At 41.7% G+C, this 20,699-nt stretch overlaps 1 protein-coding gene across 4 annotated transcripts; it reads left to right on the top strand.

The window, feature by feature from the left end:
• The first annotated feature begins 87 nt into the window (after positions 1-87).
• On the top strand, positions 88-14,255 carry LOC111837939 (mitogen-activated protein kinase-binding protein 1-like). 4 transcript variants are annotated; one of them, XR_011983545.1, is made up of 32 exons: positions 88-622; positions 903-994; positions 1,513-1,575; positions 1,795-1,852; positions 2,321-2,491; positions 2,987-3,124; positions 3,231-3,413; positions 3,528-3,688; positions 4,067-4,256; positions 4,551-4,685; positions 4,760-4,923; positions 5,202-5,293; positions 5,720-5,845; positions 6,711-6,781; positions 7,166-7,275; positions 7,362-7,434; positions 7,708-7,819; positions 7,897-7,960; positions 8,370-8,498; positions 8,607-8,719; positions 9,065-9,171; positions 9,272-9,535; positions 9,851-10,005; positions 10,216-10,352; positions 10,799-10,898; positions 10,997-11,119; positions 11,333-11,396; positions 11,549-11,606; positions 12,335-13,090; positions 13,221-13,311; positions 13,642-13,736; positions 13,835-13,969. XR_011983545.1 is itself a non-coding variant. In XM_072702267.1 (31 exons), the coding sequence occupies exons 1-31, from the start codon at positions 434-436 to the stop codon at positions 14,087-14,089; spliced, it is 4,548 nt and encodes a 1,515-aa protein (XP_072558368.1). In that variant the 5' UTR covers positions 90-433; the 3' UTR covers positions 14,090-14,255. The 4 variants fall into 4 exon arrangements, 2 of the variants coding, with proteins under 2 accessions (XP_072558368.1, XP_072558369.1); XR_011983544.1 differs by having other exon boundaries at positions 13,221-13,736; positions 13,835-13,887; XM_072702267.1 differs by lacking the exon at positions 13,221-13,311 and having other exon boundaries at positions 90-622; positions 13,835-14,255.
• The last annotated feature ends 6,444 nt before the right edge of the window (positions 14,256-20,699 follow it).

Genomic DNA, 20,699 nt, shown 5'->3' with positions numbered 1-20,699 from the left:
AGCCCGGCGGACTATTTACAAGGTAATAAAACTGTTGATTATATACAAATTAATGCGTGTACCTGTGTGTGCAGGCTTGTGTAAAACTGATAATCTCACGCCAGCCAGTTGACAAGCTGACAACCCTTTGAAATTAAACTATAAATGAACGAAATAATAAATACAGCGGAGGCATAAAACAAAAACAATTGAATTGGTATATTTTGTCAGCTGATTTTTCCTTTCAGGAGATTTAGGGGCCGTAGAAATAAGATGACGGTACGTGCTGATGAGGATGATGGCGTCAATTAAGGGGGCTACATAAGCAAACTGGCATGTGTTCTGTGTCAAGATTAGGTCCAGTCTGAGTTAAAGAAAGAAAAACAGAGGGTACTTTTAATCAGAGATATTTAAACTCACAATTGAGTTGCTTAGTGAAGCTGATCTAATAAATATGAACGAATATGAGAAGCATTTTAGCCGTCCGACGCCGAAAGCCTTTCTGAGGGAGTTTTGTGCCACTGGAAGGAAAGATTCCTTCGGATCGCGAGTTAAGAAACTGCTGCATGGAAAATTATCCCAATCAGTGAATCTCCGGAGGAAAAGTCGACGAAATAACCCGTGCCGCAATCCCCAAAACGAGGTGAGAAAATTATATTGTCTGATGCCCTAAATTGCGCGAACCAGGTACACGTCAGATGGTGGACAAAAATCACCACAAGAGCTCGTTTAATCTTAATTTACGACAACTTTACTTTGTAACATCCGGTATTGTACCCAGGGGACTAGAATTGCAGGTTTTTACGACTAATTTTGGAAAGTGGTCTTATGTTCCTCCAGCGATCACTTTTCTGTTGGACTTCCCTAGCAGGTATCAAGGTGGTAGGATACCACTTTAATGATCTCCCTCTGTGTGGTTGTAGGTGGTTTTAGAGACTATTCATGGCATCACGGCTTTCAGCGATAGCGGCCTGGCCTGTGACCCCCACGCCGGAGTGGTGGCCTATCCCGCCGGGTAATCCGCCGTCTGTCTGATGCGGATTCTGCCGTCTATTCTGAACGTGACCATGACTATTCCTGCCATGAGCACAGCTACATCTCCCTCTCTGATAGTTGACACCAGGAGAAATTCAGTGTTGGGGAGTAACATGTAACGGCGTTGCGTAATGAAATTCCAAAATGAATGTAACTAAAATCCGTTAGTTGCTGAGAATAAACTAGTGATGGCCAACTGAAGCCTCATGAACCATTTGCTGTATTTGTCTGACACCACGAGATGGTGCTCTTGGCTTGCTTTGGGGCATGCCATGTGCCCTTTTTCTACAGGCAGCATCATCTAATGGGGTAGACCTCACCCCCCCCAATGCCCAACCCAAAGTGATGCCTTTGGTCAGATGTAATCAATTACATTGCTTTACATTGCAAGTAATCTGTAACATATTTCATTTCAAAAGTAACCTGACCCAATCATTACTCCTCAGTGTATCTGCACTTCATGCAGTTCATTGTCGTCACCTTGTATATTTTACACAGGTGTGTAGTTGTCATCCTGCGTCCCAAAGAGAGAACACAGAGTCACATAGTGAACTCTTCCAGGTGAGCTTTTGCTCGATTTATTTTAACTTCCAACATACTGAAATAGACAACACCCTGTCTTACAAGTGCTCTGTACTGTTGTATTATGGTCAGTGTGGTGATCAATGTATGGACGTCAAGCTGAGTTTCACTGGGACGTTTGTACATAACTTCATATTTTAAAGTCATTTTTCAGAATTGCTACACTTGTCCTTCTGTCATTTCTTTGTTTAATTTCAGGAAAGCTTTCACTGCCTTGGCCTTTTCGCAGGATGGGAAATACTTGGTTACTGGTGAAGTAAGTATTGGGAAGTGTTTATGGGGATTTCGGAGGAGTCCCTCTGTGTAAGGTCAAGTCGAGTAATTAGTGCTATGACAGAGACCAGCTGTCTCATCATCCATCTATATGTTCAACCCACTGTCTATTCTGCTTATCCAAAAAACAACCTGTGGTGATGCATGCTTTGATATGAGGAACTGGCATTTAATAGTTGATACAAGGTATGCAGTTGGCCATTATTTTAGATTGAAAATGTCTTAATACAAGGTTTAAGCATAACTATAGATAAAGTAGACCATGTGCAGTAGTCTGTGTCATTAATATTGAAAGTACAATTTATCCACAGACTTGTTGATTTTGTATCCTTGTCATTTGTAGTTATCATTCTGCCAATGTGTTTTCAGAGCTTTTCTTGGGTTTCTTTTCCCCCACCATTGCCCAGCTTTCTCATCCTCATCTTTCATATTCTGGTCCCCCTTCAAACAGCATGGTCACAAGCCTTGCGTGCGAGTGTGGGACACGTCCAAGGGGACGGAATTGGCAGAGGTGCAGTGTCATCAGTACGGAGTTACCTGCGTGGCATTCGATAGCAGCGGGGACTACGTTGTGTCAGTGGGCTGCCAGCAGGACATGGCTGTCAGCGTATGGGAATGGAGGGTGAGAATGAACGAGAGCAAGTCTAGAGTAGCCATCAGTGACATTAACGGTATTTATTATGTGAGCAGTTGCATACGGCATGCAAACAGTTCTCTCTTCCTTTGAAGTTATCAATTTTGTAAACTTGGAACTGAAAATAAGAGTCCAGGAGATTCATATTTATTAAAAAAAGAAAAAGAAGATGATGATGATGATGATTTTTTTATACACTTTGTCTACCCCCTAGTGATGGCCAAATGCAGCTTCATGAACCACTTGCTATGTCTTCTGACCCCACTAGATGGGGCTCAAAACATGCTGCAAAGCAAACCAAGGACACCATCTAGTGTGGTCAAAAAAAATACAGCAAGTGGTTCATGAGATTTCTTTTGGCCATCACTAATACCCCACCCCTTCACGTCAGAAGGAAAGTGTTTGCCTGACAGCTATAAACTCCGGATGATACTTGGATATTTAAATTGCGTTGGGTCTTTGATTTACCTTTCTTCAATACAGAAGGGAGTTGTAATAGCCTCAAACAAGGTGTCCGGCAGAGTGCTGACTATGTCATTCTCAGAGGACAGCAGCTATTTTGTCACAGCAGGAAACAGAATGATTAAGTTCTGGTATCTGGACACCTCCAGAAATAGACAGGTGAGAGACACTGATCTCGATTAAGCAGAAGATCTTCATACTTGTGGTAGTAATTGACAATTTGACAAGGTTTTTAAAATGTACATTTTTTTGGCCCTTCCTTTAGGTGAATGGCACGGTGCCTCTGACTGGCCGGCCAGCACTGCTGGGGGAACAGTGGAATAGTACCTTTTGTGGTTTAGCGTGTGGGCGGGGCCACATGGCCGGCAGCACTTACTGTGTCACCATCCAAGGTCTGCTCTGCCGGTTTAATAGCAGGAGGTTGCTGGAAGCCTGGGTTGATCTGAAGGTTAGACCCGAAGATGTTCACCTAACATTCTTTTAATATTAACTACAGACTGTCCCTGACTGCTTGGTGCTTAAAAGAATGAACTAGCCCCACCCTCATTCATTTCCTCTGCAGACTGCCCCAGTGCACTGTTTATCCGTCAGCGAAGATTATGTCTTCTGTGGCTGTGCCGATGCTACTGTGCGAGTATTTAAGCCCTCAGACCTTTGTTACATTACCACCTTGCCCCGTCCTCAGAACCTCTGCATGGACATTACAAAGAGTGGTGAAGCAAGGTGGGTACAGCTACTGTTGTATAGTTTAGTTACTTTACTTTAAATTACACACACGTGAATGGTGTTTGGATCTGGGGATTAGTAAGCTGTGCCTTTGTGGTGAATGTTATTGGTTTCAGTCGCATAGCTAGCAGAATAATATCATTGATGGGCTCTTGAGCGAGGCCCTTAGCCCAGTTGCTACTCCAGAAGTGCTGGAAAAATGACTTATCAATCAATCTTCACTCCAACCAGCCACAGGACACCTAGGTGTGATATGTGAAAACCTGTACTGGTTCTTGTACAAATTGCAAATAGTTATTTAATAATGTGGTTTTTCAGAAGTGAAATTTTGGAAAATGGTACATTTTAGCTTTGTTTTTTTACCTCACCTTTTAGAGATCTGCTTGCTGATGATCAGGTGGCAGGTTATCCTGATACACTTGCCCTGGCCTTTGATCCTCTGGCAAGATATCTGACGTGTGTCTACAGTAACCACAGCGTGTATGTGTGGGATGTTTGTAACATCAGAAATGTGGAGGTGGTCTACTCCGCCCACTCCCATAGTAACGGTGTCTGGAGTGTAGAGGTGCATGTAATTTTATACTTGCAAAGTTAACATTTGATAATGACTAATCCTCCCCTGACTTATGACAGAACAATTATATGCTGCCTTCTAAAGCTTCTTATATTCAGCTATTAAAGTTTTGTTGAACAATTGGAAGTTTTGATGCTTTTGTTTAAAGTCGTCTTAACTAGCTGCACAAGTTAGAATGGCCCTAGTCCTATACTTTTACCGGGTTGAAGTTGTTTTGGTAAATAAATACAGATCCACCTTTTTTTGGGTTTGAGTTACAAATGACAATGTTTGATGGCATCCTAGATGTACCCTAATATGGAGGAGCAGGCTGAGCCATGTCTGACGGTGGGATCCTTCGTCACCTGCTCCTCTGACTGCACTATCCGGCTCTGGCCTGGAGACCCCAGTACTTACATTCCAGCCAGTGTTTCCACTGCAGTAAGTGTTGCATTGATTTGCTGGTTTGGCTTGCTGACACTGCCTACCTCACTTACACATGGATGCCACTGCAGGACCCTGGGCAGGTAGTGTGGCTCAAGAAGGATATGGAGCAGCAATGGATTGTGGGTGAACCCAGAGAGGCCAGGAGCTCTCATGTGAAACCAGGGATTAGAGTGATGAGTGTCAGTCCTGATGGTCTGCATCTGGCTGCTGGAGACTGGAGTGGCTCCCTGCGGTGAGTAGCACACTTCTATTAACGTGTAAAGTAAGCATTAGAGAGACACTTCTAATGTAGTGACGTCTTCAAATGGTCTGTTTCGCTGGTAGAGTGTGACGTGAAGTCATACTCGGCCTCAGAGATCCGTAAGCATTTAAAAACTCATTTCTGTTGAGTCGTCTCATATTCACTGTGAATAATCTCTCTTTAGAAATGTGAAAGGTTTTTGTGGAGGAATGTTTACATGAGGACTAGACTATGAGGAAGAGAGCAAATGTTTTCTGTTCTGCCCCCAGTGTCTTCTGCTTGCAGTTCTTGCATGAGTTGTTGCACATAAAGGCTCATGACTCTGAAGTTCTGTGTCTGGAGTTTTCTCCGGCTTTCACCGGTCAGTCTGAAGCAGCTTCCCTGTTTATAAACATATCCCTGCTTGCCTAGTACCATCTCCGCTTCACTATGCAATACAACTTTTCATTGTACAAGACTGTTTTGCTGGGAGTTATGTTTTTTAAATACTGCTAGGTCAAGTCGAGTAATTAGTGCTATGACAGAGACCAGCTGTCTCATCATCCATCTTGTCAAATTGTCAAAACTAAAATTCAGTTTTTCTGCATACTTTTGATTTGTGATAATTTCAGGAGATTGAAGCAGATGCCTATTAGATGTTGCGTATGGGCAGGATAGATGTCGTTGAGAAAAGCATAGTAACATCAGGGGGGTGGATAACGACTTCAAGCGGAGTACTTGTGACTGATTAGCTTGTCTGTGGATGGTATGAAAGAACCATTAATATTTCATGTCTCTGATTTTGCAGGCCTGGATTTGTTGGTCTCTGCAGGCCATGATGGCTGTATTCACATTTTCAACAGGGAGAATGGGTATAGCCATGAGCGGACGGTATGTGACCACTCTACCTCCATTATCGCCATCAAGTTCACAGGTCAGTGGGGCTGCCTGCTCTGTGTGTATTAAGTTTACATTACATTGTGGGGACCAATCTTATTGATGGTATGGGGCCCATTTTTCAGGTCAAGATCTGTGAATGCAATCAAAAAAGCCAAAAGTCTCTTGTATTTTCTTTGGTTACTCATGATTAAGGTTAGGGCTGGGTAGGGGTTAAGGTCGCCATGTTGGGATTATGGTTTTCCCTATAGAAATGAATAAAGAGAAATTACCACATGGGAACTCAATTTTTATTAAAAATTATATTTTTCCATTTTCTTTTGAAATCTAGTTTTAATTTTCAATGTTGAGTGCTTTAATGATGCATACAGTACTGTGCATAAGTCTTAGGCCGTCTAAGGAAAGGTGTTAAACTGTTTATCTGGGTACTAAGTATATATTTGCTTGGGACAAAACGCACAATCTAACATTTGAATGTATGTAAATTAAGAGTAGCATAAGAATTTCTTCTCCAAAAAGTTACTGAAATCTTGCTGGACGGCTAGATGAACACCTCTTCAGTTCCCAAACCTCTCCTCAGGGGCACCCCAGCCGTTCCATGCATCTGTTAAATTTCACCCTCAGTTCAATTAATGTAGTTATTTTAATGTATATATTATTTAAAAAAATCTAATGAGGTATTGCTGAGCCATATGAGGTGTGCTTTTGGTTGAATCTTACTGGGTGTAAACATGTTCATATGAAAGAAACGAATCATTACTGTTGCTAAATACTATTGTGTGTTAGTTTCTGAAACAATGTTCGTGGTTTTCATTTCATGTTTCATTTCATCTTTTATTTGAGCTTACTGAAACTTTGTTATTGATACCTTGTCTGCATGTCCCATCTTCCGTATTTTGCAGGTGCTTTTCCCAACGCCGGCTTGGTGAGCTGTGGAGGCGACGGAAGCGTTTATTTATACAGCACTGAAAAGGCAGGTTTCTCTGTCTCCACGTGGGAACAAGGTGACATGTAATGGGCTAACGGCCGGGAATTTCTTTGATAAAACATCTATTTTAAATGTATATATTTTTCTTAGTATTCTATTACATGTAATATGAAAATGGGTTAGGAAATGCTTACTGGTGTATAGAGAGAGAGATTCGTTTAGAAAATGAAGACTTTGATGTCTTTGGGAAAGAACAGACATTCAGTTTGGTACAGTCAGGCATGTTAGTGGACAGTCGGTAATGGTTGTATTCCAAGCTGTGAGGTGTAAGATTGTTCTAAAAAATAGTCGTATGTTTTTTTTTTTTTCTTTCATAATAATCCATATTAAGTTATAGTAATCTGCCTGCTTCCTGTTAACCCTGTGAAGGGCCAGCTCTCTTGCTCGAGTCGCATAGTGACGAAAACCGCCGTGAATGATATGAGCCTGGATGCCGCATCAAGTCACTCTGTCGTTGCCTGTCAGGATCAGCATATCAGGTTGCCTCCCCTGGTCCATTTCCATTACTGTCTTAGACCTCTTATGCTGGCCTTAAGTGCCATAGTTTCTGTTGTTCCTGATACAGGGTTTACAGCCTGAAGAGTGGAAAGATGACGAAGACTATCAAAAGCCCTCTGAGTGATGTCACTTTTCTTAAAGTAAGCGAACGGCAACAACTGCCCGTATTTGGTCAACAGCTAAGCCTCGGAACTCCATGAAACTTGTCAGTGCTGTAAACGGCATGTTGAATGTGCAAGCATTGATGATGATGTCATTTTTATCATTAACACTAATATTTATTAATATAAATAAATGAAAGGGCTTTTTTTTTTCCTACTGTGATGTTCTCTCTGTATTTGACTTGTTTCAGACATCATCTCACTTTAATTTGGCACGTGATTTGGTCCCCTTCGGTATGTGTGTGTGTGCAGATGCAGATGGATGTTTCTGGCACTTTCCTAGCTACCAGCTGCTCAAACGGTACCATCTGCATCTTCGACTACTCATCCGGTGACTGTGTGGTGACTCTCTTTGGACATTCAGGTATGCATTAGCCGGCCCGCATTGCTCCTGTAATGTTGTAGTTGAATCCTTCTGTGCTATTCCTGGTGTGTCCACAGATTCTGTGACAGGAATACAGTTCAGCCATGACTGCCGCCACCTTATTACTGTATCGGGAGACAGGTAAGTTCTCTTGGTGCTACTTTGGGTCTCTAGCTTATTGATTTTGTGTAATGGAGTAGTTGCCTAGAATGTCCTACTGTACAAATTTTGCTTTGCAACCCATTTATCCAGTTCAGGGTTATGAGGGAAATTAAGCTACACAAACCTATAACATAAACCAGTTTTAATCTATAGAGGTAAATCAATTTTATATTGATATACTGCAGCCAAACTTTCTATCTCATGAAAGTAAACTCTGAGCACCAAAAGGCGTGATTTGTTACATATCAAGAACATTCCTCTACAGAATAAGGGATCGTGTTTGTATCCTGGAATCCATGAGTGATTTTCAGTTTCATTTCAATGACCCATTTGTCAGGAAATTGTATTTTAAGACTGTTCTTACGTATGCACATTCCTGTACTCACAGCTGTGTGTTTGTCTGGAGACTTGCTTCCGAAATGACAAAGGCCATGAGGAAGAACCTGGCTGATATCATACAGAGAAATTCTTCATCTTGTAGCTTTTCCGAAACCACCATCAGCCAGCTCCTGGCCAGGTTCAGCTTGACCCCTGTTACTTTGTTCCACTTAAGCCAAATGTGACTTGTAGTTCTAGCCGCATAAGGTAATGTGACAGTTGCACGTTATTCATACAACGGCCCTAGAAAGCAGACATGTGAAGATGTACGTGGACCTCTGACTCCAGCTGAGGTGATTAGGGGGCAGAACCAGGAGGAACGGGGTGAGAACATCCTCACCTACTCCAGTCACGATGAAGGTAAGCGTGAGGACAAATAAAACCACCAGAATTGTAGGAATAATTGTTTTCCCTCCATTTTTCAACCTCTTGTTCATTGTAGAGGTTTAGGATGTACAATTTATTCTTGATAATTGGGTTGGATAACGTTTTTTTTTTTTTTTTTTTAGTTCCTAAGCTGGTAAGAGGCTAATGAGTATTTTACTCCTCTTAATATCTCTAGAATATCTTTCTACAGTTAACCAGCTTTAACATATATTAACATTTTAGCCATTGTCTTGGTGATAGACTTGCATTGCTGTAGTCTGCTTGGTTTGATTTTTGCATTTAAAGTTTTTGCATGTGAATTTAAAATATTTACTACAGTGACAAAATCAAGAGCAGACCCTGGTTATTCTCTACATGTCCCCCCCCTATCAGTTACCCTGACCCCTCTGCAGACAAATGGTGAGCCCATGTTGGCCAGGACACTGGTAGGTCATTCACAAACCTAAACCTCTTTTCTTCTGTTGTTTATGTCTTTACTTTAAAGGTAATGCTATTGATATCTTGCCCCCGCCCTTATTGAAATAGTCTCCCCAGGCCCTGTGTTCTTTCGCCAACCCTGGCAAAGAGCAGAGGGGGGGCTCATACCAGCCCCGGGCCCGGTGGGCTGAACATTCCGATCCGGAGGCTGTTCTCCTGGCCCTGGAGACTCAGAGCTTACGGAGCCCCCTCACTCCCAGCCCAGGCGGGAAGGATGCAGCGAACGAGGGTGACCCCTTTGGACACCATAAGCAGAGCCTTTATGAAGGGGACCTGGAAGATTATCTATGTCTGGCCTGTCCAGATAAGCAGGTAAGGCAGTTTGGGCTGCTGGCTCATTATTGGAAGATCACATACTGGTGAGAATCAGATACCTAGAACTCGCTTTAGTTAAAGCTATTGAAAATTTTGCTAATCACTTTTAGGGAATTGTTCATATTAGTGAAAGCTATTAAAGTACATAGTGTAGTAGAGCAGCATGGCTTACAAAAAAAACATTAATTGCTTCTGGTTGAGCCACTGATTTATCAATAATTACTGTAGAAGAGGAACATCTGCTTTTTTCACTTTTTCCATGGCTCACTTTTCTCACTTTCTCTCTTCTTGTCTCTTTTTTCTGTGTCATAGAGGACAAATGCTGGGTCAGAGCAAAGCCTCCCTGGGACGGACCTCCTTTTGCTGCCATGTGATCCGGAGAACTGGTCATTGCAGACTGTCCCACCTGAGATGACTGACCACAGTTTTCATCCTACTAATGGCTCATCTTTGCAAAGTGAAGAGGAGTAAGCAAAAGAACAGATTTATTCTCTTTGGTTCCTAGGCAGTCATGATCTGGTTTTTATGTTCTCATTGTGCTACTGTGAACTTGGAGGAGCAGAGTTCTGTGTGGATCTGGTGCTTCGGTGTTCCTGCAGTACATCAGCCCGGGACGCCTCAAACCAATGCATGTTAACTGTGAAGAGGTCCATGTGGTTTTACTTTTCTGAAAACAGAGAGCTTGACTTCAGGAGTCTGCATGATGTCCCATTGGTACACTGGAAGGAGACCACAGTTGACCTCAGTCTCAGCAATGTCTGTGGTTCTGGTTCAGCTGAGAACCAGGCCTCCAACCTGGACTGGGCTTTTGTTGGTGAGATGGCACTGCCTCACGTTTGCAAATAAGATACCTTCAAATACTTAAACATTGATGAATATAATTTCTGTAACACTTTACTTGACGGGGTAGAAAATATTTAGTAACTACTGAAGTACAAATTATGAACAAATAGTTGCTACCTGAGAAGATGCATCAAGATTCATTAATGAACAAACACAGCCACTATATCACTTATTCATTACTACTTCCTTCAGTAGTTCACAAAGGTTTACAGAATTAACAGATGTAACTGCTTCAGATAATTCATCATTAATGAATCATAATGCTTGTTTTAACATGAGATCAGTATGTAACCTAAGAATTTGTGATTAATGCCTAAGTAATAGTGCAATACTAATGTGTCCCATCAAGTAGTGTTACCAAAATTTTGAAACTGTTCTATAGTTAGTGGTTCCAAAAGGTTTTCCTTTTCTCTACAGGTTCCTCAAGCCAAACTAGCTTTACATGTTCCTTCAAGGAGGAGCTGAGAAGTATCTCTCAGGCAGTTCCTAGTGTGGTAACATGCAGCCCAGTCAATGGGAAGGCATTATGAAAACTACAATCTCTCTCTCTTCCTCATGTCAGTAGGCCTCTTATAGTCGCCGAATGACCATCTCACAGGTGTTGCCCTTTGCAGGTGCCTTTGACCCAAACCTGCAGGAAAGGCAGTGGCCGTCAAAGAGCCACGTTCCCCATGGCTCTCCCAGTTCCCCTGCAGTTCCCGTGTCAGTCACCCCTAGGTGGTGTAAAGACTCCAGTAGGTCAGTGATTCAAATGTTTTTCACACATCACATCTTGTATTCTTTGTTTGTTTGAAGTCCTTGCATGGTAGACGTCTGGAGCCGCCTCTTATAAGATGTGGTGTTTCCCAGGACCTGTTTATGCAGATGGATTTAGTGGTGATTTGATCGAATGACCCCGTCCAGTTCCTCACCCATCCCCAGACTCGTCATGCACAATTTCTGCTTTTTCAGATGGGAGACGGCCTCTTGTCATGCTGATTCTGACAGCATGTCAGCCAACTGCACCAAAACTAAGGTATAGCACATCACACAAATTAAAATACAAAAGCCACAGGCACTGAAGGTGCCATAAAACTACATAAATTATTGCATTGAACAGCATGTGTGGCTTTGATGGGGGTCAGCTAGTTTTTTTAAAGGGTTTATCCTCTGCTTTTATCTTGGCAGATGTCAGAGAACATCCTCCAACAATCCAGACATGCCAAACCTGGATGCAAATATACTGGTATGTGAATTCAAAATTGGCACGGATCTTTATTTATTTATTTATTTATTTATTTATTTATTTTATTTATTTATTTATTGTATACAATATTAGCTGCAGTATCAAAGGTATCCTGCGTTTTGGTTGACATGTTTATATTGACAGTTCAAGAATTAGACTTTCTATTTCTACGTTAATTTTGTGGTACTGGAAAGTCAGCTTGTGGTGGAGGTCCTGGAGCCTGTTCCAGGCAGCACAGGGCACCGGGCAGGGGTATACCCAGGACGGGATGGCAGTCCATCACAGGGCACCGGGCAGGGGTATACCCAGGACGGGATGCCCGTCAATCACAGGACACGTACACATGCACATACTCATTCTATGCTACATACAGTTTTATAGATGGACCATAATCTACCAGATTGCATGGGCCGTGGGGGGAGAAATCATGCAGACTCGCATTTCTGCTCCGAATATGGATTCAAACCCCCAACCATGGAAGTCTGCGGCAACTCATTATTGCAGTACAGTACTACTCGCTGTGAACTGCCCAGTCTTTTGGCTTTCTCTGATGCCATCTTTGTTTCTAACATCAGTATTTGGTGGTGAACACAAAGGTCTGGTCAACCCCGTTTCCTGTATCCGACATGTAGCAAGCAATCGGCTGCTTGTTAGCTGTAATTTTGTTTAGTAAAACTGTCTTCTGCATCCAGCTGTGCAGTATTGACTGGTTTGCTCTGATTTTTAAGGCATCAAAGATAAACCTATGGATCGCCTGATGTCTCCAGGCCAAAGACGATCTCTACCACGGTCCAGTGATGACATATCCAGATCTGTGCAATGGGATTCCATGGGTACTGGCACTAGCCCCCATTCCAAAGTCCTACACAACGGTTCTGACTATGAGCTTGTCAGGCCCCAAGTGAAAAAACCTGATAAACTGAGCAATCAAAGAGCAAGATCCACCCCTATTCTAAATACACCAAAAGAGCATAAGGAGTGTCTACCTGTTTCAATGATCCAGCAAAGCCAGTCCACGACGACACCACGCAAGCCTTCAGCTTCCACCGACAAACTCCCATCTCTGTGTCGTCACGTGTCAAGGGTAGGATCTCGCCCTTCCAGTCCTGTGTGCAGGGTGCCTTCTCCCCTAGGCAGCCTGACCCGCAAGAGCTTCACTGTGACCCAACGATCAGGCTTCACTCTGCCTGGGGATGAGAGCGACAGTGAGGCGCAGCAGGATGGAGTGAGGCCTGAATGCAGCACAAAGAGGTCCTCCATATCAAACAACCCGAAGGTCCAGCCCGGTGGGACTTGGAGCTGTAGTCCAAATGCCTCGACCCCAGAGACTGGCGTGGTTCTGTCTGATCCCTCTTCCGCACACCTGAAAAGAGAGGGAACAGTAGAGGTGAAGTCAAACCTGCATTCATACTCGCATACCTCTTCCTCTGGAGATGCTATGTCAACTTTGGCTCTACCACAGGAGAGCACTATATCCAACTCAGGTATCATGCTAAATATGACACCTTTTAAATGGACTTTTTTGCTATTTTAGACTCTGAATTCATGATTCTTCTGTGAATGAGACAATGTCTTTGAAATGGGTGTGAGAGATTATGTCCTAAATTCCTTTAGGTCATTCCATCGGTCTTCTGGTTTTGTTTGGATGGCCTGGAGCCCATCCGAGGCAGCACAGCGCACAAGGCTGGGGAACACCCTGGATGGGGTGCCATTGTCATCCAATTCATACTAAAGACAACTCTTTAAAATCCATTTTTCCCTTCCAAAGCTTCAGTGTCATGGCCTTTGTAATTCCTCCATTTCCCAGAATCTATTTGGGATTAATACAGACCAAATCTTTTCTTCCTGCTAACGTGTAAAAAAATAAAATAAAATAAAATAAATACACTAAATACTTTTTTCCCCCATGTAAGATTAATAAATTACATCAGTGTGTTCGCTCAGTCACATGGGAGTCTATTTAATGCACATGACTAATTCCATCCTAGAATCATTTGTATGAAGGAGAAACTTACAACATTGGCTGTATCTCCAGATGTCATGAATGGGCCAAGTGGACTGAACACCTGTAAACGGATAGTGAGAGATCTGAAACACTCTGTGACGGCAGCTGTTGGCTTGTACAGGAAGGTAAGTTCAAAATGCAGGCTCATATGAAATTCATGTCTGCATGCTATGTCATGGGACACTGATCAGATCACCTGAATCTGCATTTCTCTTCTGTCCAGTTGTGCTTGAGCCAAGGCAGCCCAGAGCAGTGCTCACAAATGAGATTACTCCTGGACGATGTCTTCTCAGAAGTCAGGAGTGACTTGAGCTGTGCTTTTAATTCTGAGTTAAACCAAGATCAAGGCAGGGTGACCACTCCCCGGAACGCAGAAGGTGTCACCCTGCAACTGCAAAGCGATGGGATCATGGCCCTGTTGGAGAGGTACTCCGACATCCTGGCCCGGATTACAGCCAGAAAAGCAAATTCTGTTTGAAGGTGCTCTGCTAACTTATTTTTACCATTTTGAGCTTAACCTTCCTTATTGTACATGAGAGCCTTTGCTTTAAATAACGTAAAACTTTCAGACCTATTTAAGTATTTGTGCTATATTTAAGAGAAATGTTTTTAATTTTGTTACAAAAATAAACTATTTAAACACACTTTTAAAAGGCTATTTGAATGCAAAACTAAATGAGTTTTCCAAAGAGAAATGATATGATAATGATTTAAATGAAGCACTTTTATGGTAGCAGGTTTTTAATTTTGGTGCTTATTACAAAAAACATTTGTAGGTATGCAACATTTCCTATTTTCTTTGCCCTTTTTATTGGGAGGGACTACAGTTTCCCCTCTAACCTGTACCGGATAAACAATATGGATTGCTGGTCAGTGTCATTCTGTATACAGTGGAACCTCGGATTACGAGTAACGCGGTTTACGAGTTCCGCAAGATGAGCAAAGATTTTTAATAAATTTTGACTTGGAAACCGAGCAAGTCCTGGTTTACGAGCGCCAAGTATCATCAAAAATCATATGGCACACATGCGCTCCTTGTTTTTCTTGTTTTTACGTGCGCTCCACTTCAAAACAGGAAGCGCATGCGCGCGCTTCTTGTTTTGACGCCGAGCGCACGTCATCACAACTGAACCAATGGTTATTCACTTTCTCATGCTGCGGAATTGTGGGTAATCGTCTCCCATGCTCGGTCTCAGTCGGCATGCCTCACTCGTATAGTCAAAATTTAATAGAAAAGCACCACCTGAATAAGGGCGTAGCAGTGCGTGCGATGGATCTCTTTAACGACAATGCAATGTCCACATTTTTGTGAAATCATTGGATGGTTTCCTTGTTAAAGTCGCACAAACAGAAAAAGATTCCAGTGAGCCAACAGATAGCAGTGATTCCGTTAATTACAGTGAAAGTCATCCTACAAAATAACCCTCCTCTTCTCCTCTGTCATCTCCCTCACACCATCCACGATTCTTTTCAAAGGTAAAGCGCAGGTTAATTTGTTTTATGTATTTTTACTTTTATATTTTGTATTAATATTATATGAATATTTTTGAGTTGTGTAACGGATCATATGAGTTTCCATTATTTCTAATGGGAAAATTCGCTTTGATATAGGAGTGCTTTGGATTACAAGCATGGAACGAATTATGCTCGTAAACCAAGGTACCACTGTACTTTTTTTCACATTTTCAAATTTCACATTTTTGTTTTCCAATCATGGATATCATAGCCACCCAAAGACACTCTCTCTCTCTCTCTCTCTCTCTCTCTCTCTCTCTCTCTCTCTCTCTCTCTCTCTCTCTCTCTCTCTCTCTCTCTCTCTCTCTGATCAGATCCTTTCTGATCCTTTTTCTGGTTTCGTTATAGGTGGATGTGGGACTTGTGATTTTTACACAAGTACATTGGGAATGATTATTGGCTGTAGGAGCCTTTGTGGCCAGTTCACATTCGTAGGTTGTCTTGCTTTTCTGTCAGCCTGATGTTCTTGCCATCGTATTACAAATGCAGTATTTCAATTTTGTCATAGTGCACTAAGCAGTGATGAACTGAATTTCCATACATGGTTTCTTCATAGTTTTGTTTTCTGTGGAAGCAGCAGCACTATATTTACTTTGCATTGTGCCTGTTGGTCATGAAAATATACTTGCACTTGAACCATGGTACAAGTATTTGACCAGGCTTGACATCGGATGTCAGTCTCCTTAATGCCTATTCATTTAAATGAGCTCCGTTTCATAAAACTTCTTAACGTTTATTACACGGTAAAATATCACAAACCATCCAGAACTCTCTGTAATCAGTTTTGAAATTTTATGTGGAACTTGCTATTTCATCCCATATAGCAGTCCATCCATCCATCCATCCATTTCCAGTAACTGCTTATCTTCCAGGTTGGGGGGGTGTCTGGACCCAGAGGCTACAGTCACAAGTCAGGGAAGAACCCAGGATTGGGCACCAACCCATCGCAGGGCACACTCACACACCATTCACTCATACATACACACCTACTGTATGGGCAATTTGGTAACTCCAGTTAACCTCAGCATGTGTTTCGACTTGGGAGGGTAGAACTGCAGTACCCAGAGAGAACCTCACAATGACATGGGGAGAACATGTAAACTCCACATATTTAGAACCCTGCAGGAGTCTTGAACCCTGCTCCCAGAGGTGTGAGGTGACTGCGCTAACTACTGCGCTACCGTGCCACCCCCTTGCAACCGGGGGGGCAACCGGGGCAAAGCTCCATAAATGGGAGAGATCTACCACAGAGCAAGGGACAGGCCTCAAATCTGCAATGCTGCAGCCGCAGGATCACTCCCGCCAAGCTGCTGCAGCCGCAGGATCACTCCCGCCAAGCTGCTGCAGCCGCAGGATCACTCCCGCCAAGCTGCTTTTGGGGAAATTAAGCCTCCTTGCTATAGAAGGCAAATGAGTGGATAATTAATGAAGTATATTGAGACGAATTACAATTCCTATTCGTTAGTTTCAAATTCCCTCAGTTGCGGGGAGTTGCTCAGCTTTGCTTTAACCAGCTGGTGTCAGTGTAACACAGTGCATGACGGCTTTGATTGGATTTTTCTTCCTTTTGGTCTCATCGGGTTTGAAATGTACTTGTCATATCAGATTGGTTAAATACCCTTTTCTGCGTTTCACTTTCTTAAATTTTAAATTGTTGGTTTCATTCAGAATTTTGGTTATGCAGGGTTGGGAGGTTCAAATGTCACTGCAGCTCTGTGTGTGGCATCTGCTGGTGCTCCTGATGTACAGTCTCCTCCTGCAGTCCAAAGACCTGCAGTTAGGCATTTTGTCGTCTCTAAATGCCCTATGGTGCACATGTGTAAATACCATGCAATGGACTGGCATCTAGGGGGAAAAGGGTTAAATATTTCAGTTAAACTTCGCGATTCCTTTAATAGTATGCCTTTGTTATTGTGAAGTAGACAGTAAACATACACTACGTACTAAGCATACAGTAGTTACCCATGTTCTTGCCGTGGCTGCCAGTCAAATATCTACACGTCGTAATGTTATAACTCCCTTGTCATAAACGATATTTGCTGGCAGGGCGATTTGGTTATAAATCAGTTATGGTGGATTAATAGCTTCAGAATATAATGTGCTTAAATGTCTAAGCACAAGTTCAAACTTTTTAAAAGGGGCTTCTCAATAATTAGCGTTTCGGCCTAACAAAGATAGTCTGTTGCACAGATGATGATGATGTCAGGAGAGAGACAGACTTTCAGTGTGGTTTATAGAAAACGTGTGTTGCATACTGATTCAGTGTCATACATGGCAAGCTAAGTGCTCCATTTACAAAGGAAGCCCTGAGCTTGTGCTTCTGAAGCAAAGATGATTCACCCCGGAGCAAGGCCTGTGGCAGTTCCAGGTGATGCTGTTCGGGCTTTGGACTGTCGCCATCTCCTTTAAACGGCTTATGGAGCGAGTGCCTGTCCATGTGCTTCACAGCTGTTGTGTGGTCTGCCTAGACAATTGCTGGTGCACATTCCTGATAGCCATGCCAGTGGTGGTTCTCCATGACCACGGATGAACACGGATACCCGCAATATGGGCTCTAAAGCAGTGCCCCCCCAATTAGGGGGAAGGGGAGGAATGGGTCATTGCCTATGTTGCTGCTTCCTTAGCAGGGCTGAATGTAATTAATGTCACCTTCACTGTCGGGCCCTTGAACATGATCCTTAATCCCAGTTGCTCCAGGAAGTGGCGCACCATGCTGTCTGATCTTCACTTATGTCATATTGGACAAAAGTATCCATTAAATAAATATACAGGTATCTCCCACTTTACAAAAGCAGAGCATTCCTGTCAAATCTTTTTTAAGCCGGAATAGTATAAAGTAAAGAAAATATTATCCTGGTAAAAAAAGATTACCATTCATTTTATATGGCAAACAATTCTGGCACACTGAGACTAACCTACCAATATGAAACGCAACATATTTCCAAAATCCATTATCATTTTGAATATAAATTTTACATCTATGCAATACTTGTCTAATCTTTAGCACCTCTTGTGGACAACTAATGATGAGTTACAGTAGCTGAGGATCAGCATCAACAATCAAAATGGGAATAAATACTTACATTCCAGACAAATAAAACTCAATGGTGCTGTAGAACTCTGTCATTGCAAGGCTTAATACAACTTGTCTTCAATCATTCAATAGGAAAGCAATTGATGAGGTTGTGTTTCTTTTGCATGTGATTTTGGGGTTTGTGTGTATTTCTTTGTATTTCAAAAAATCTCTTCATTTCAAAGCTTATATCTCTTGAGTCTAGTTTTTGGCATAAATTCCATTTTTTCAAAAGTAACACCAAGCTGCTGTCCCGCAAGGTCATGTGCTCCGTCTTCTGTTGCCTAGCAACATTTGGCCCACATAATTGATTTGCCACTTTTCTCACTAATGCTGTTTTTGCCACATTTGTAGCATGTAGGAGCATAACATTTCCCACACTCACACTTTGCTGTGTAATTCAATTTAAATTCATATCTGTGAGCCTGATTTATTTTATTGATCTTGTGCAGCAATCCTACGGTATTCATTTCAGAAGAAAAAGTGTTCTGTTACTGCTAAAAGGGACCCGTTTGACTCACAGAAATATCAGTGTGCACTTATTCTCAATCTGCTAGGGCAGTAAGGTGCACACAGGAAGTTCTACTCTGGGTCAAGGTGACGACATTGACCATCTGTTCTAACTATTAGCAATGTCGCTCCAGAGTCCCTGTACTCGTTCAGGATCATCCACACCAGGTCCTTCACATTTAACTTATGTCTGGGACATTTAGTTGTGGTTTATTTTATAGCATAATTCATAAAAGCATTGTTTTCCTCCTTGTTTAAAAAATGCAATGGAAAACATTTGAGCAGATAACCGACCAGAAACTATTCAGAATTTACCAGGATAGTGTTTTCAGTGAGTCACCTTCCATGAAGATATATTTGGAAAACTTTGAAAAGCTAAAAACAATGTTGCTTAACTAAGTCTTGCATTTATGACTCTGATTGCTTGGGTTTTATATTAAGCTTTTGGTTTAAAAGAAACTATTTTAAAATGTACATACTCATCGTGTATAATACAAAAATTCATATTATGTGGATAAATGTAAGTAGTTTGAAAATAGTTATTTAAATTATATAATTGTGTAATACTATGCTGTTTCATGTTTTGTTCCTAGAAGCATATGCTCTACTCAAAGTTAGTTATCTGATCCAGATGGTCATAAAATATTCTAAATTGTCTACATTTAATCCTTAAGTGTTTTTGCAGTCATGTTGATCATGTCTTCCCACGTAAAATGTTTTGGTGGCTTTGAGTCTGAAAAACATTGAAGGAACTTCTCTCATACGTTACCATGGAGACTGATCCCTGATGACTGATAATCCTTTGCATAATCATGAAAGCATAAAGCATACTTCTGTGGCAAAGGTCAACTGAATAATTACAGTTCTGTTTGAAACGGTAAATTCAACAACCCTCATGCTTTTTATAAACTAATTTCTTGCATCATTCCTCTTGCTCTGGGTGAAAATGTCATGGTCTTTGTGATGCTGGAGTACCTTGCTCAGTATGGTTAATGCCATGTAAGCCTAAGAAAAACATTGGCTAGGCTGTTTCCATGACAACTAGGCAACCATCATGCTTTGGGAATTTGAGTCAACATTAACCAAGAAGAGCCGATATCTCAGGAGTTGATATGGAATTCTTGTTGGCTTTCTGTTTGTATTGATAAGGTTAATTTAATATGACGTATTCTTGTCTTCGTAAAACGTGGTCATCTGGTCACCATGTACCTTCTCATTCATTATGCTTACTGGAGATTCACTAATTTATTTGAAATATATCTTGGCAGGGCTTCATGTTGTTAATGATTATTAAAAAAAAATGTAAAGCTGAGCAATTTTGGTCAGTTATCTGGGTTTAATTCTGCATCTTAAGCTCATTTCATAGATCATAATGACACGGCTATGATATGTTTGCCGAGTGACACTCCTGATTTTACCTAAAGCAGACTCTCTTTTGGAGGGGGGGGTCAGTAGCCTTAAATTCCTGGCTGACCCCGGAGGCCCAGGCTTCATGATGACATGCTTATTTCTAGAGGAAAGAACTCCGTTTTCATGTATTGTACCAGCTATAACTTAGGAAAAATCATTGATAAAAAAGATTATAAAACAAAATTTGAAAACCAAAGATATCAGTGTGGTTTCAGATGTTTCATGTGACACACACACTATATATAAATTGAATTGATCCTGAAGTCTCACATTATATGAATGTATTTTGCTGTATAGTGATTTTGTGATGCATATAATATGAACATTTTACAATATGGCACTATAGCAATGAACAATTGGAAGTGATCGCCACAGATATTAACATCATTCAGTTATAAGCACTGCACCAGTCATCAGCTCAGATATTTTCCTTTGGGAATAATTATCATCTCTCCACGTGGAAAAGACACAAGCGTGCAGATTGTTGTGACTTCTTTAGGGATGGTGTATGTCAGATTGGCCCAATGTTTGCAAGTCTTCTGATAAATTGTGCCGATAGCACCTCAACCTGGAACATCTA

Source organism: Paramormyrops kingsleyae, chromosome 18, assembly GCF_048594095.1.
Source record: "Paramormyrops kingsleyae isolate MSU_618 chromosome 18, PKINGS_0.4, whole genome shotgun sequence".
NCBI lineage: Eukaryota > Metazoa > Chordata > Actinopteri > Osteoglossiformes > Mormyridae > Paramormyrops > Paramormyrops kingsleyae.
The sequence above is the reverse complement of the archived record's forward strand: the minus strand, read 5'-3'. Positions and strand labels throughout refer to the sequence as shown.

Coding starts and splice junctions, on each gene's coding strand:
- LOC111837939 (XM_072702267.1), top strand. CDS start 434: ATGAACGAATATGAGAAGCATTTTAGCCGTCCGACGCCGAAAGCCTTT. Junction 5,846..6,710: donor TATCGCCATCAAGTTCACAG/GTCAGTGGGGCT, acceptor CGTATTTTGCAG/GTGCTTTTCCCAACGCCGGC. Junction 8,499..8,606: donor ATCAGCCAGCTCCTGGCCAG/GTTCAGCTTGAC, acceptor CAACGGCCCTAG/AAAGCAGACATGTGAAGATG.